This window comes from Salmo salar, chromosome ssa10, assembly GCF_905237065.1.
Source record: "Salmo salar chromosome ssa10, Ssal_v3.1, whole genome shotgun sequence".
Lineage (NCBI taxonomy): Eukaryota > Metazoa > Chordata > Actinopteri > Salmoniformes > Salmonidae > Salmo > Salmo salar.
The window spans coordinates 20,965,639-20,982,862 of record NC_059451.1 but is presented as its reverse complement, the minus strand read 5'-3'; the positions used below and the strand labels follow the sequence as shown (position 1 = coordinate 20,982,862).

General features: G+C 42.2%; 1 protein-coding gene across 1 annotated transcript; it reads right to left on the bottom strand.

Moving 5' to 3' along the window:
- Positions 1-8,939: 8,939 nt before the first annotated feature.
- fstl3 (follistatin-like 3 (secreted glycoprotein)) lies at positions 8,940-15,669 on the bottom strand. Its single transcript, XM_014216321.2, has 5 exons — positions 15,383-15,669; positions 13,658-13,843; positions 10,955-11,170; positions 10,595-10,822; positions 8,940-10,431 (listed from the first exon to the last, which is right to left on the bottom strand). Exons 1-5 carry the CDS (start codon positions 15,456-15,458, stop codon positions 10,379-10,381), a joined length of 759 nt encoding a protein of 252 aa, XP_014071796.1. The 5' UTR covers positions 15,459-15,669; the 3' UTR covers positions 8,940-10,378.
- Positions 15,670-17,224: the final 1,555 nt, after the last annotated feature.

The following is a 17,224-nucleotide window of genomic DNA, read 5'->3' as shown; positions in this document are numbered from 1 at the left end:
AGCATCGCCTACCCCTGGTGGTACAGTCAGAGGAACAGAAAAATATTTTGTGTATAGGCAGCCATTGTCCCGGGCATGCTGGTAGGACGACTGTCACCCCATAGAGTTGTTCCAGACACTCCATCAGGTAATGCCCTGCACAGTTCCGCTCGGCCCCCGAGTACCTAGACACACAGCAGTAACACATTTACTGGGCCTCTTAGTCATGCATGCGTCACTTATTTCTGCTCCCACTGAACAAGATCCCTCTCCTACACATGCTGGCGGAAGCCATGCGTCACAAGAGCTGAGCATCACACTGTAAAATCCCAGAAGTGAGTCCCAGAGTTAAAATATGTCAGTAGTTAAGGAAAGAGTTATGCCCAACAAGTCAAGACAGACATAAAACTCCTCAACACATAAATTAAAGTGCCACTTAAACACACGTTAGGCAGTGTGGATTGTCTGCCAAACTAATTCCAGGCCATGAGATCTTCTCTTTGCTCAGCTCATCCAGTGTTTTCCATTGTGTGACTAGACTCTGTGTCATACACACTGGCTGCACTGCAATAGTCCATTAGCTTTGGCGATTACATCATTATACAGCTAAGGAAATATAGACGTCAGTGTGGTCTGCAATAACATGTGTGCACAATTAGCAACAAAAATCCAATCTCCTCTGTCATAGTAAATGTGATCTTAGTCACTCTCTGCACATGCTCTTGCAATACCCAAGAGATCTTGATATCATGGTAGTTCGAGAGTGACTTTATGACCCATTGCTTCACTAACACATTATTACAGTCTTCCCTGGACATGTCTAAGACATGAGTGTGAACACAAAGTGTGCCTCCATCCCTAATCTCGGAACCAAGTCACCATGGTGAGGAACGGTGGCAGAGGGCCACAGCAGACAGATTCAGATCCCTATTTGCATATTTTCCAGGGTGCCTTTTCGAGTGAATTTTATAGTTAGCAGTACCACCCATGACTGTGTTTGCTAGTGACAGAGACATGGCTTTTGCAGGCATTCATTTTCAGTTCTGTGGCCTTCACCATTATATCCTAGGTGAATATGTCATCATTAAAATACAATTATTTAAGACAATACTTTACTTACAATATTTAATACAGCCTTATATGAGGGCCTAGTTTTACCCATATTCAGTGGCCTGAAACTCATAGGTTTCAGGCCACATCGGGCCTGCAAGTCACATTATGTTGGCTTGCAAAGTGAAGTGTAATTCCTATTGGAATCCAGCCAGAGTTTGGATATTCACCCTCAACCTGCATTCAGAATGACTGCCATGGTTGGGAAGACTAAGATATGAGACTACCTAAAGCTTCTAAACTGGAATAACCATTTCAGTAACGGGTGCAATAAGTCCAACTAATTTACACTGCATTTAGACAGGCAGATCAATTCTGATCTTTTTTTCACTAATTAGTCTTTTGACCAATCAGATCAGCTCTGTAGAAGAGCTGATGTGAAAAGATCTGATATGATTGGTCAAAAGACCAATTAGTGGAAAAAATATCAGAATTGGGATACCAGTCTAAACGCCGTCAGATTGGACTAGTTTATAAAAAATGATGCTATTTATATTTGTGAAGAATAAGACTAATTAATCAATCAATGTACATGGATAAACATATATATATTGAACAGTGGCAACCCGTCATTCAGGGCAGGTGGGGCTTTTCTCCACGAGGAGGTGATATTATAAAGTTGTTGGGTCTGTAACCATGTTTTCCAGTGAAAGTTCAGTAATAGACCCATGTAATTCCAGTTGATATTGGGATGATTGTTTTGTTTGCGCAATGCGCTGTCTGTGCTTCGGTATAGGCCTATTCTCTATAAAGTGGATCCTTGTGATTGTATTTTCCTTCCTTTTTAGACCACATAGGCCTAATAAAATACTTCAAATGGTAGGCTAACCGCGTCTCTCTCTCTCTCTCTCTCTCTCTCTCTCTCTCTCTGGTTACTTAAAGAAGAGTAAAATTAACACCTCAGCATCTGCTAAATTTATCTGTACTAACACCTACCTGAATCTCTGTCTGTGTCCATTTTGAAGGTGCTGAACGAAGGCCTACCTCTTCGCAGCTCGTTTTCTTGCACTTACTTATAATTAGAGCTTAGTGTTAATGATATAAGAACAGACATTATGAATCTACTGAACATAAATGTAATAATGTTTGTGTATTGTTCAAGAGTCAAAACTCATGTCGACATTCATTATTATTGAAGGAGAATATGTTTTTTATCCAGTTACACAAATCCACAAGGAGTCAGTAGAAACCATATTTATTTAAGCAAGTCAGCCATATCAGCTATGGTTTTTAAAAAGGCAGTAAATGAGGCTGAATGAACTTTTTCGCTGCAAGATGAGGCTCCACTGATAGCCTGGTGTAGCGGGAGTAATGATACAGCAGCTCCCGAGTGGTGCAGCGGTCTAAGGCACTGCATCTCAGTGCTAGAGGTGTCACTACAGACCCTGGTTTGATTCCAGGCTGTATCACAACCGGCCGTGATTGGGAGTCCCATAGGGTGGCGCACAATTGGCCCAGCATCGTCCGGGGTTAGGGTTTGGCCGGGGGTAGACCGTCATTGTAAAAAATAATTTGTTCTTAACTGACTTGCCTAGTTAAATAAATGTTAAATATATATATATTTTGAAATACACTCCATGGTGCTGAAAAGAAAGCTCCGCTGTCGGAACAGCTTTATGTAGGCCCTAACAGTTTGTGGGCATCGCTTGTCACCGTTATAGTGCAATTAATGTATTGTTCAGTGTTGTGTTGTGTAGTGGCTTTGCTGGCATGCATCTATTTTTTATTTTTTTGTTTGCCCCACCAAGATTTACATACTAAAATTGCCACTGATATTGAAACAAACAATTCAAAAAATCTACCTGCAATAGCGCATGCAGGGAAATCTGATAATGATGGGCGTGGTTTTGGTTGAACTCTGGTTATTAATATATTAACACTGGGGTTATTTTACAACAAAGAGTGTTGATTTAACTCTTTACGGTGTTAATTTAACTCCTGAATCAACACTAGAAAGGTTACATGGAAAAATAAACACTCCTTAACACTGGCCAATTTGCTATGTGCTATGAAAGGGACACATCTGCTGGCTTCCATACATTTCAAAGACCTTTTAGAATTCTGAAGAACCGTAGATGCCATATCAAGGTTCCTTACTGGGCAACGAGTTCTCCAAGGAACTTCAAGTGCTGAGGAAGAACCATTTAAGAACTTTATTTTTTCCATTGTGTTAGACACAGCATATGTGTCAAAAGGCTGAGTGCGGTGAAAACAATACAATTACCAAAAGAGCAACAACAATATATAGTACCAGTCAAAAGTTTGGACTCACCTACACATTCAAGGGTTTTTCTTTATTTTTACTATTTTCTACAATGTGGAATAATAGTGAAGACATCAAACCTATGAACTAATACATATGTGTGCAAAGCTGTCATCAAGGTAAAGGGTGGCTACTTTGAAGAATCTGACATCTAAAATATATTTTGATTTGTTTAACACTTTTTTGGTTACTACATGATTCCATATGTTTATTTCATAGTTTTGATTTCTTCACTATTATTCCACAATGTAGAAAATAGTAAAAATAAAGAAAAACACTTCAATGATTAGGTGTGTCCAAACTTTTGACCGGTACTGTAGATGGTGGAGGAGATACATAGTGGGGCTTGTGCGTCAGACTGTTATTGTCGACACGCTCCTGCACTGAGCCGGGACAGATGTTATCAGGGCAGAGGCAAGCAGGCAGGCAGGCAGTCCTCCAGTCTAGAACTCCCTCACCATAAGTCTGTTGCTGAGATGTGTGTAATAGTCAGAGGAAATAGATTCCATATGGCCACAGGAGTTCACTGGGGGTACATTGTTCCCTTCTGATGAGAAGGGAATTCTCTGCAGTTACTTTTGCTATCTAGTTGTGTCCTTGTTGTTAATCTATCAAGTTGATATAAATTGTCACCGTTTGCTTGTATCTTCGAAACGTTGATTTACGCTGCTGAATGTGCACTTGTCAAAAGGTTATGCATGACTTCTGTGAACGAATACAACCAACTATGACAAATAGGCAGGCATTTTGGCCCTCTCTTGAGCCAACATTTATAAAATAGTTACTGCCTGTGCCTAAATTACCCCACCGAATGTATGTCAGTGATGATGCTGATGGTGTAAGAAACAACATCTACTCAGTTGCGTAAGTTGACTTTGGGTAACATAACTTCCCCCAGTGACGCATTCAACCTGTGCCCACACCTGGGTTCAATCAGTGACCTTGTCATCACAGGGTGCAGAGGGTCAATCAACAATAATCCAATCCCATTCATAGACCAAACAATTAAATGGTTGTTTGTCACAGCTGTAATATTTTGCTAAGAATCTGTATGAAAATGATATCACACTCCAGCAAATCCAGCTGCCGTCTCCACTGACTCAATCAGACCACACACAGACACAGTCAGGGGTCAGGCTGTCCCAGTAGACACATCCAGGAAAATAAAAGTTGCATAATTGGGGACAATTAACTTTTTGCGCAACTTCCCAAATCTGTTGATCTCTTGTCTTGATGGTCTGATTAACCCCCCGCAATTGAAAGCATGGCCCTCAATTGCTAACAGGGCACTGCTGGTGTTTAATGGTGCAGGTGGAGTGATATGTTAGCCTAGTGGTGGCACAGTGGATGACAAGTTTATGTTGACAACGTAATGATGGAGTCAAATGGATACATATCTTGCAGTACTTGAAGTAGAAAACTGAAATATCACATTTACACAAGTATTCAGACCCTTTACTCAATACTTTGTTGAAGCACCTTTGGCAGCGATTACAGCATCAAGATGATGCTACAAGCTTGGCACACCTGTATTTGGGGAGTTTCTCCCATTCTTCCCTGCAGATCATCTCAAGCTCTGTCAGGTTGGATGGGGAGCGTTGTTGCACAGCTATTTTCAGGTCTCTCCAGAGATGTTCGATCGGGTTCAAGTCCAGGCTCTGGCTGGGCCACTCAAGGACATTCAGAGACTTGTCCTGAAGCCTCTTCTGCATTGCCTTAGCTCTGTGCTTAGGGTTGTTGTTCTGTTGGAAGGTGAACATTCGCCCCAGTCTGAGGTCCTGAGCGCTCTGGAACAGGTTTTCATCAAGGATCTCTCTGTACTTTTCTCCATTCATCTTTTCCTCGATCCTGACTAGTCTCCCAGTCCCTGGCGCTGAAAAACATCCCCAGTGCATGATGCTCCCACTACCATGCTTCACTGTAGGGATGGTGCCAGGTTTCCTCCAGACGTGACGCTTGGCATTCAGGCTAAAGAGCAATTTTGGTTTCATCAGACCAGAGAATCTTGTTTCTCATTGTCTGAGAGTTTTTAGGTGCCTTTTGGCAAACTCCAAGCGGGCTGTCATGTGCCTTTTACTGAGGAGTGGCTTCCGTCTGGCCACTCTATCATAAAGGCCTGATTGGTGGAGTGCTGCAGAGATGGTTGTCTTTCTGAAAGGTTCTCCCATCTCCACAGAGGAACTCTAGAGCTCTGTCAGAGTGACCATCGGGCTCTTGGTCCCCTCCCTGACCAAGGCCCTTCTCCCTCGATTGCTCAGTTTGGCCAGCCTAGGAAGAGTCTTGATGGTTCCGAACTTGTTCCGCTTAAGAATGATGAAGGTCACTGTGTTTTTGGGGACCTTTAATGCTGCAGAAATTGTGCCTCGACACAATCCTGTCTCGGAGCTGTACAGACAATTCCTTCAACCTCATGGCTTGGTTTTTACTCTGACATGCACTGTCAACTGTGAGACCTTATATAGACAGGTGTGTGCCTTTCCAAATCATGTCCAATCAATTGAATTTACCACAGGTGGACTCCAATCAAGTTGTAGAAACATCTCAAGGATGATTAATGGAAACAGGATGCACCTGAGCTCAATTTCGAGTCTCATTGCAAAGGGTCTGAATACTTACGTAAAAATGTCTAAAAACCTGTTTTTGCTTTGTCATTATGGGGTATTCTGTGTAGATTGCTGAGGAATCTTTTTTATTGAATACATTTTAGAATAGGGCTGTATGTAACAAAATGTGGAAAAAGTCAAGGGGTCTGAATACTTTCCGAAGGCACTGTATATTAATTAGTTTCAGCTGTGGGGTTGGGGCTGTTTAAAATCAAGTGGTGTGATGTGGAGAGTGGGTGGTCTCTTTGAGAGCCCCAGCATGTTTTTGTCAAGACGTCTATGCCGATCAAACTATTGGGCGTAAGTTACTGGAAGTTGTCAGTTGACTGTAGGAAATGACGCACCATGACGACGAAAAATAGACAAAAATAGGCATGGAGAGAGAGCTATGAGGACTTGTGTATGATCAAAATGGATGGACCCAACAGCTCTCAAACTTGAATGTGTACACGTAGTTGCTACAAGTGTTTGTTTGAAAGTCTAAACATTTCACTTGGAGCTCCTGACAGAGGGATTTGTGCCATGTGTATCTGTTAGATTCAGAGCAACAGAGCAGTGTGTTCTGGGAAAACCCACGGATTTGCATGACACATCATCTACAGCAGGATTACACACGCAGTCCCACTCCCTCCATTCAGGAAGTGGCCTTCAGAACAGCCCCCTTATGTGTAGAAAACAGATTGCTCTGTGGAGCATGTGTGTCACGTCCTGACCAGTATAAGGGGTTATTTGTCATTGTAGTTTGGTCAGGGCGTGGCAGGGGTGTGTTTGTTTTGTGTTGTCGGGGTTTTGGGGTTTTGTTCTATGTTTTGTATTTCTATGGTTTTTCTATGTTGTATATTTCTTTGTGTTGGCCTGGTATGGCTCTCAATCAGGAACAGCTGTACATCGTTGTTGCTGATTGGGAGTCATATTTAGGTAGCCCTTTTTTCACCTGTCGTTTGTGGGAAGTTGTTTTTGCATAGCTGTGCGTAGCCTGCAATACTGTGCGTTCGTTTGTTTTCTTGTTTTGTTAAGTGTTCAATAAAAGTTAAGATGAGCACTCAACCTGCTGCGCCTTGGTCTACTCCGTACGACACTCGTTACAATGTGATCATGGTGTGCTACGAATCACAAGCCCCGGGCCGGGCAACACAAAAATGGGAATGAACGTGAACTGGCAGCTGCAAGGCTGCTGGTCTCTGATCCCATGTACCATTTCCTGCCATGTGCCCTTGAGCAAGACACTTAACCCCCCACATTGCTCTCCATCCAGGGGCACTGTACTGCTGCTGACCCTGTGCCTCTCGACATGTGTGTGTGTGTCTGGCAGTGGAAGCTGGTGGGAAGAGCTATAGGAGGACAGGCTCATTGTAATGGCTGGAATGGAATTGTGGTTTTCATATGTTAGATGTGTTTGATACCGTTCCATTAATTCCAATCCAGCCATTGCCCGTCCTTCTATATCTCCTCCCACCAGCCTCCTCTGGTATCTCAGGTGTTGGGGAAGGCTGAAAAACATTTCATTTTCAACTAATTGACAATAAATGTGTTTTCTGTTCTACTGTTTGGTCACAGATATTCCTTTAGGTCACAGTTTAGTCTAGATTGGTGCCAGAAACATTGGTTTGTTTATTGGGTGGGTCACAAGACAATTGAAACGGCTTTAGATGGGTCACATGAGGGTAGTTAACGGTCTGGGAACCACCGCCTTAAAGTGTTTACATTTCCCCATGCGTTCTCCATAATTAAACTTTACTTCAAATTCCTTCAATTTTAGGCCCTTTGGTACTTCACTGTAATATAGAATAGCCTGTGTAATATACTTTTATATGCCAATTATCACTATGTGAAAAACTGAGCTGGCATTATTGAGTGGTGCATGCCATTGGATCACATTGAGGTCAGGTCTTGGTTGCTGATGACAAGATCATCAGGCCATTAAAGTTTGTACCAGAACTCAGTAACCTAGGCTAAATGGAATGGGTTAGCAGCGTCACACATTCTTCCCGCTATGTCATCTGATACCGTATCATTTCATTAGAAAACAGAAAAGAAAAGAACATAATTTACAGTAGAGAAATTGTAGAACAAGAAATAAGATGCATGCATATCAGAAAAACAACCACTTTTCGATAGCATTGTTATTGCCCGTTCGAGCAAACATTTAAGTCCTTTCCCAATGTAATAAAAGGGTGCTTGGATCAGAATATAAACATCTCCCAAAGTTAAACCAGATGCTGGCCCAGTCAGTCCAGGAGTGGTTCTCAGTCAGAGTAAGGAAAACAAGGAAGGTATTTCATACAGAAAAGTGAGTCAGTCAGTGGCCCTCTGTCTCTCACCTCACCCACCTCCTCTCCTCCAGAGGAGGCTCCACAGGGACAGGAAACGGGGGCCTGTCCCCCTGCTTTGATGCTCCACCGCCCCTCTCCTCTGGTCTCCTCTCCTCTGAGGCCTGTCAGTGGGCTGTCAGGCGCCAGGGCCATTGCACGCACAGAGACTGCAGCATAGTAAAAGCCGTCCATCACTCTAGCCCACCTGTTGCTCTTCTGTGAGGGTAGTTAACGTGGACAGTTCACCACAGTTCATAATCAGGAACGCGACCTCCTTTTGGCAGTAAGTGATAGATGCTGTGCATATAAGCTTGTCACGCAGCCACATGAGGCTTGAAATGACTGCCATTGATACATTTCTTTACTATTGTGTGTATTTTTAGACTGACGAAGGGCATGTTAGCATTACATATAGAATGGCAATTACTGTGCATGCAGTGTCTGTACTGTAAGTGATATATTGTATGATAGAGGGTAACAGAGGGTAGGACAAAGTCTGTCTGGAATTATACACTAAACCAGAGAGACCATAGCCTATGTACCATTTTCTTTAGCTAACATTCCACTCCTTGTCATTGCCAATGAGACAATTCTGACTTGTGTAACAGGTGTTACTCCTTTGTGCTGAATTTAATGACGGTTGAAGTCGCACCAGAAATGAAAGAGGCATCATGACAAATACTATAGTTTATGTTGAGAGTACAAAAATACAAAAATAAGAAGATACATTTATCATTTAAATTTCACAGTAGGTACACTGGTACATGTACATGAAATGGAGTTGTATTTACAATAAACTACTTTTAATTGTTCAACAACAGTATGTATTTTTTTTGTTGTTATCCCAAAATCAATGAAATCATCTAGATAAATGGGCAGCACTATTCATTCACATTACGATAACTTATTTGCAAATAGCTATCTGCCCATTTGGTTCAAATGGTAGACAGTATTTCAACATTGAACAGATAAATTCAGCTGCATAGTCTGGGGATCCGGTGAGTTAACTTGAGGTCATTTGGCATTCCCAGACAAATTTGATTCTGTTCTCAATTTGATAAGGCTAACAACATTTGTCAATTTTTTCAGTTCCACTGTTATGGTGTATTCAACAACCCGAATGGCATTATATTGAACTCGTAGGACCTACAAACATATGAAATAAACAAAGCCAAGACTTCAACAGTGAAGGTATTGTAAAGGCTTGGTGTCGAACAAACAGCCTAATAAAACTGCTGCAGACAGAACTAAACTTTTAATTTCAGTAATCAGCGGGTGGCTCAGAGTTTTGATTGGGCTCCAGCGTAAACAGTATCATACTCTGTGCAGGCAGAGCAAGAGGAGACATGCTGTATACTTTGTTTTGGCTGAGACTTCCCTCACCTCCAAACAAGACCGAAACATACTTGACATACATGACTTCACATGATTGACATATACTAAATGTGGTATCCAGTAACCAAACAAATTGAGGTTGCTTGCCATGTTGCTTTTAGGGGACTAATGCACTTCATTTAGGGATATGAAAATACACAAAAATAAAAACAACTCTCTGAAATAAAAGAATGTCAGTGACCATTGAAATACATGTACATCTAAAAACAAAATACAATAAATACATTTTTTTTGTAAAAGCTGACCTATGGATATATGGATTTGTATACAGAGTAAAAACATAAATATAACAGATTTGATACCTTCTCCAATAAATAGTAGTGGTATTTATTTACAATATACACATATCTTCCTCTACTCAAAGTCGACTACATATTTATTTTTTAAGATATATGCCTTTCATCTGTTTCCACAGTTTTACGAGCAAATCATCCCATTTAACATACATTGCATGCATCAACAAATACAGTATTGGTTTCCTTTTGGAATAAAAATGGTTTCTTCCAGTAGGTTCTCCCACATCAAATGTATCGTCATTCTATGTACAGGTGGTAGAGATGGAAGGGATAGGTGACTGTAAAAAAGAGATCAACATCAATCAGAGCTTGGGGAGTGAACAGCGGGACAACACTGGTTCACCTATCGAAGGTGATCTCTTGGAAATCTTTGTACCAGGTGGACTGTAGTACCAGGTGGACCACACCAGAACTGTCCCTCTAGAGTGAATTCTCCTCACTGCCCTCCAAATCCAGAGTGTTCCTCGGAACACCTGAGAGAGAGAACCCAGGACAAAAAGATAAAGCACAGCCAACACATGCCAAATCAATGCAAAGTACTAAATATCTAAAGTCATTAGAAAATTAATTTAGGTTGTTTATTCATTTCTATACTTAGGCTGTGTTGACAGATCAGGAAAGGTGAAGGGGACTTACTAGAGCAGTTTCCATAGTGACGCACTCCTATGGAGCGCCCCAGGAAGCAGGTGGCTCTGCGGAGGTGGCAGGCACTGGGGTAGGTGATGTTGTCGTTGCCACAGATAGGCACCTCAGACTTCAGCGGTATTGGGCAAGGGGTCATGCGGCACATGACACAGTGGGCACTGTTAGTCTGGTCCGTCACACAGGTGTGGGTACCCGGGCACACCACGTTGGAGCACGACTCTGGACAGAACATGGACACATATTTGTATCCGATATTGTGTGTAATATTGCTTCAGTAGCACAATGAGTACTTGAAATAACCAAACTGCTGACATATGCAAGATAAGTCGTTTGAAGCACAGGTGTCCTCACTTTTGCATTCTCCCTGGTACATGACCTCCAGATCAGGGTGGCCCTTACAGCGGGCCATCAGCAGAGCACACTCATCACGGTAGGACTTCCCATCGCTCCCACACACAGCATGCTTTATGGAGATGTTAGTGCAGTCAGGAGAACACACACACTGAGGACGTCCAAACATCATCTTACACACCTTCCCTGGGCCGCAGTTCACACCATCACAGGTCTCTGCCCAACATAGAGTAGAAAGTCAGTATTATTGTCAAAGCTTTAACTTACATTCAATGGTCTGTCATCAAGATCATCTGATGCTCAAGATTCATTCTCCACAGAACAGAATAAAATGGATGAAAAATGTTGTCTTCACCGCAGCATGATTCATCCAGCAAAACATTTGCAATAAACACATATTTTGTTTATGGTCATGCTCGAGGATGTCTAGTCTGTAGGAATGTGTCTGAGGTTGTGCCTGTTTCCATGACAGTGGAATGGATCCCTGCAATGGGCTAAGTCTCATAGATGGATGGAGGGGTGTTCGAGCAGACCGAGCCAGTTCAAAGGCCTGTCACTGGGTTTTACAGGCTGACAGATGTGGCAGGAGGAAACGCAGGCTAAACGGACACTAGTAGACTGTCCAAGGCCTAGCCAGGTCAATAGGAAGTCTCCTAGTACTGTAACCCTAAAACAACACAGATACCATCGCCACTTTCAACAGGCTTCTCGGGACCCGTTTGATCCTGATACAGAGTGATGTTCGGCCCTGATCCCTGAGATCCTGTAAAAAAGCAGGACTTTATTTCCTTTCTCTGCGAGCACTTGCTTTAATATCCTGTTATTCTCCATCTCCAAAGAGGCCAACTCTGCTACCTCTGGGTTTCTCACACAAGTATTAGATTTGTCCCCCTCCCTTCCAGGGAATCCAAGCAGTTCCCTTTTTCTGTTATGTTTTGGTCTGGGTTTACTGGCAGCCGGTTATGATTTTATACATTTTCACAAATCAATGCAGATTGAAAGATAGGCCAGTTATGGAGTTCTAGTCAACACCCAGGAATGCTTTGAACCACTGGAAATCAGTAGCCCCAAGAGGACCAACTGTGGAGGTTCAGTCTGAGTCTGACAGGGAGTGCTACAGTATGATAATAGAACAGCACTTCCCCACAGTATCACATGTACATTGATGCTGTAGTTTTGTTCTTTCAGTTGGACTAATGATCCAAATAGTGCTCCACATTATGAGGAACAGACATCTGGGCATGTGGCAGACATTTCTCCTGTGGTAAACAGGAATGTGTTTTTTTTTCTCTGAGGGGAGGCAACCAGGCCTGTGTCCCAGCCAGCATTGGGAAATAATTCATGCAGAGTGAATTAGAGGAGGGAGGAGGAGGAAGGTTATTTCCAATTTATTCAATTTTTTCAATGTCATTCATTTGCACTGCAACTTTGAGGAGATATATTACTGAACAATTCCATTGTGGTAGAACAGCCTCTCGATAGAGAGATACAAATGCATCTAAATGATTTAATTTTGTAGCGTGTCTTTTATAACTTGTCTGCTTCTCATTCTGGATCACTTGAGTTCATTCACTTATCATTGAAGAATCATGTTATTAATGAGAACATTTCGTCGTTTCCTTATGCTGACATGTCATTCTAATGCTGCTGTTGATTTGGCTCATACCGTTTTGGTAATAAACAGCATGCTGGAATAGCCTTATTCTCCATTGAAAGAAGAAACCATGATCCATCATTCCCTAGTTGGCAGGGATGCTACCGCATTTTGAATCTATGATTCAATTGGTATTTGGTAGCTGCTCAAGGCTTCAGCCTAATCATCCTCACATGGCTTAAAATAATCCACTATACCCTGGCCAGAGAACACATGCACATGTTCAGGTGCCTTAGTTTCTAAAAACAGGCATAAATATCCTTGAGTGAACCTGAATACCTGGCCAATAGTGGAAGCGACTCAAAACAGCTGGACAGAGTTAGATGGAACACCTGGCCCAGATCCACAGCTAAGTTTTCAAAAAACTTATAAGAGACCTCTGGAAATCAACTTAGCTTGGAAATTCCATATGGATCAAAGTAATCCCAAGAAGAAGACAGGTGGTCTGGCTATGGCCAAATGAGCTGCCATTTGGAGCTATACTCAAATGTGGCCCCTAAACTTCTTTGCTTTATTCATTGTCAGTTATGTTTCCATGTATTAAATATGATCTATCTCTTATTCATCCAAATAGGCTCCAACACATCTAAATGAAATGTGGCAGTATGAATTTTTTTTAGAGAGGAACACAAAGGTAAGGAGGTTTTGATGCTACACGTGAGCAGCTGTTGCTGATTTCAGATCGGCCACTGCTTCTCAGTGACTACATTTTCCCACAATGACAAAGACCTGCACCCAATCTTGCATTTTGTCACTTCTTTGTCAGAGGCTGACAACAAGGGGGACCATATGAAGAAGCTTAAACCAATCCTAACTTGTCTGAAGTACCTTTAGGACACTGCCTGGGATGGTGGCTTGCAATAAAATGATAAAGCGTCAAGGATTGTGATAGTAGGGAATCATAATCAAAATAAATCAGCATCTACTTTTAAGTCAAATAGTTTGAGAAAAAGCATAACACCCTCAATGATGATAGGGTTGACTGATGTTGTCATTTTGACACAGTTGGTTCACAGCAGGTCATTGTGGGAACTGTAGTGTGCTGTTACCTTTGCAGAGTTTGCAGGACACGATTCCCAGGAAGCCCAGCAGGCTGACCTCGTTGATGGGCAGACTGGTGTTGGACCAGGCCGTGTCTAGACGGCCCCCGGCGCAGCATTCCTCCCTGCTGACCCCACGCATCAGCACCATGTCACAGCGCTGCTCCTGGCTCTGCTGCAGCCAGCACATCCCCGCTGAACACACCACAACAAACACAATAACACGTCTAGTTGGATTTTTTCTACATACTTGACATACATGAGTTCACATGATTGACATACTTAAAGTAGACATACTTAAGCAATAAGGCCCGATAAGGTGTGGTATATGGCCAATATACCATGGCTAAAGGTCGTTTTTCTGCACAATGCAACGTGGAGTGTCTGGATACAGCCCTTAACCGTGGTATATTGGCCATCACAAACCCCAGGCCTCCCAAGTGGCGCAGTGGTCTAAAGCACTGCATCACAGTGCTAGCTGTGCCACTAGAGATCCTGGGTTCGAGTCCAGGCTCTGTCGCAGCTGGCCGCGATCGGGAGACCCATTGGGCGGCGCACAATTGGCTCAGGGTAGTCCGGGTTAGGGGAGGGTTTGGCCGCCAGGGATGTCCTTGTCCCATCGCACACTAGTGACTCCTGTGGTGGGCCGGGTGCAGTGCATGCTGACACAGTCGCCAGGTACACGGTGTTTCCTCCGACACATTGGTGCGGCTGCTTCCGGGTTAAGTGAGCATTGTGTCAAGAACCAGTGCGGGTTATGTTTCGGAGGACGCACAGCTCTCGATATTTGCCTCTCCCAATTCCGAACAGCAGCTGCAGCAATGAGACAAGACTGGATACCACGAAATTGGGGAGAAAAATGGGTAAAAGTAACAAACCCAAAAAATGTAAATATATATTTATCACAAACCCCAGACAGAGGTGCCTTATTGCTATTATAAACTGGTTACCAACGTAATTAGAGCCTTAAAAATAAATTTTTGTCATACCCGTGGTATACGGTCTGATATACCACGGCTGTCAGCCAATCAGCATTCAGTGCTCGAATCACCCAGTTTATAATTGAATGTATACAATGGCCTCCTGGAAATACAAATAGCCCACTTCAGTTGACTTCAGAGCCAGAGCCCACTTGTACAATATTCAGGACTCTGTGTACTCTACATCAAAGTGGGCTGAATGGACCAGACCAGTCATAGCCAGACCTGGCTGACCTCTCTCTCCACACACAATACACTTTACCAGCATTTTAATCCACCAATTCAGACAGGAGAATAGAGACCTGCTGTTGCACTGTCATAGTTTTGTTTATAGGTTTTAGAACTCATCACTTACACATCTCTCATATTGTTTAAAAAATAATATATAAAATATACTAAAGTAGCCAAAATGAGACATTAAAATTACTTTGGAATCCAGAAATATGCAGTTCTGTATATTAATTCCAACCAGTGATGATACATACATTATTATTAAGCTGTAGTAACACCAATGTGCACCTGCACTCTGTAAATATAGAATTCTCAGTATCAAGCGAGCAAAACTATGGCTCTAGTTGGTTTATTTTCATTCTACATTTTTTTACTATCAATTTTGAATGATACAAAACTTTGAATAACGTTTAAACATAAACTATTAAAGTTAGACTATTCTTTTTATAGAAAAACTTTAATAATTAATCATAATGTATAAAACATAATTTATTAGAAAATACATTTGAAAAGCTTTACTCACCATTTACATGGTATCTTCCAAAGATTTGACACAAAGCAACAAGTGTCACACCGAAAAGAGTAGTCAAAAAACCCATGGTGACAAGAAAATATAAAGTTCTAAAATAAAAGTTCTGGCAAAACTTGCAAAAAAATGTGTTTGTCCTTTTGCAAATGGTTTCAAATATTTTGAACTTGCCAATGGAGAAGTTCGCAGAGTTCTCTCTCTTAAGTGAATGAATGTGTTGTTAGTGATGTTGTTCCCCTCTTTATAAATATTTTGGCCTAACCCACTGAGTTATGCTGCTGGGATAGGCAATGGTCTCAGCCAGTTAAAATGCTGGAACGGACAGTGTTCTACGTGAGACGTCCCCTCACCAGAGTGCAACAGATGTAACTGCACCATGCATCTTCTGATAATGTTATTGTGATTGTAAAGTAGGCATACCACATTTCGAATTGGTTTTGCATCATTTTAAATTATTATATGGACATAAGTAATACATCATTTTTCATATAAATATTTCAAATAATGTAGAACCACTTTAGCACTTTTCAGCTTTCAATTGTGTTACATAGAGATCATTTGCTCTGTGGACAATGTTAGCTATAATCAATAAGAACAATATCACAATTCTGTCTTTTAAAAAATGGTATACCGATAATAGGAAATACAGTTCCTTCGGAAAGTATTCAGACCACTTGACTTTTTCCACATTGTTTTACGTTACAGCCTTATTCTAAAATGGATTAAACAAATTGAAATCCTCAGCAATCTACACACAATACCCCACAATGACAAAGTGAAAACAGGTTTTTAGAATTGTTTACAAATTTATTACAAAGCAAAAACAGAAATACCTTATTGACATAAGTATTCAGACCCATTTACATTTACATTTAAGTCATTTAGCAGACGCTCTTATCCAGAGCGACTTACAAATTGGTGCATTCACCTTATGATATCCAGTGGAACAACCACTTTACAATAGTGCATCTAAATCTTTTAGGGGGGGGTTAGAAGGATTACTTTATCCTATCCTAGGTATTCCTTAAAGAGGTGGGGTTTCAGGTGTCTCCGGAAGGTGGTGATTGACTTCGCAGTCCTGGCGTCGTGAGGGAGCTTGTTCCACCATAGGGGTGCCAGAGCAGCGAACAGTTTTGACTGGGCTGAGCGGGAACTGTGCTTCCTCAGAGGTAGGGGGGCCAGCAGGCCAGAGGTGGATGAGCACAGTGCCCTCGTTTGGGTGTAGGGACTGATCAGAGCCTGAAGGTACGGAGGTGCCATTCCCCTCACGGCTCCGTAGGCAAGCACCATGGTCTTGTAGCGGATGCGAGCTTCAACTGGAAGCCAGTGGAGAGAGCGGAGGAGCAGGGTGAGACTCAAAATTGCTATGAGACTCGAAATTGAGCTTAGGTGCATCCTGTTTCCATTAATCATCCTTGAGATGTTTCTACAACTTGATTGGAGTCCACCTGTGGTAAATTCAATTGATTGGACATGATTTGGAAAGGCACACACCTGTCTATATAAGGTCCCACAGTTGACAGTGCATGTCAGAGTAAAAACCAAGCCATGAGGTTGAAGGAATTGTCTGTACAGCTCCGAGACAGTATTGTGTCGAGGCACAATTTCTGCAGCATTAAAGGTCCCCAAGAACACAGTGACCTCCATCATTCTTAAATGGAAGAAGTTTGGAACCACCAAGATTCTTCCAAGAGCTGGCCGCCCAGCCAAACTGAGCAATCGGGGAGAAGGGCTTTGGTCAGGGAGGTGACCAAGAACCAGGGAGGTGACCAAGAGTTACTCTGTGGAGATGGGAGAACCTTCCAGAAATACAACCATCTCTGCAGCAATTCACCA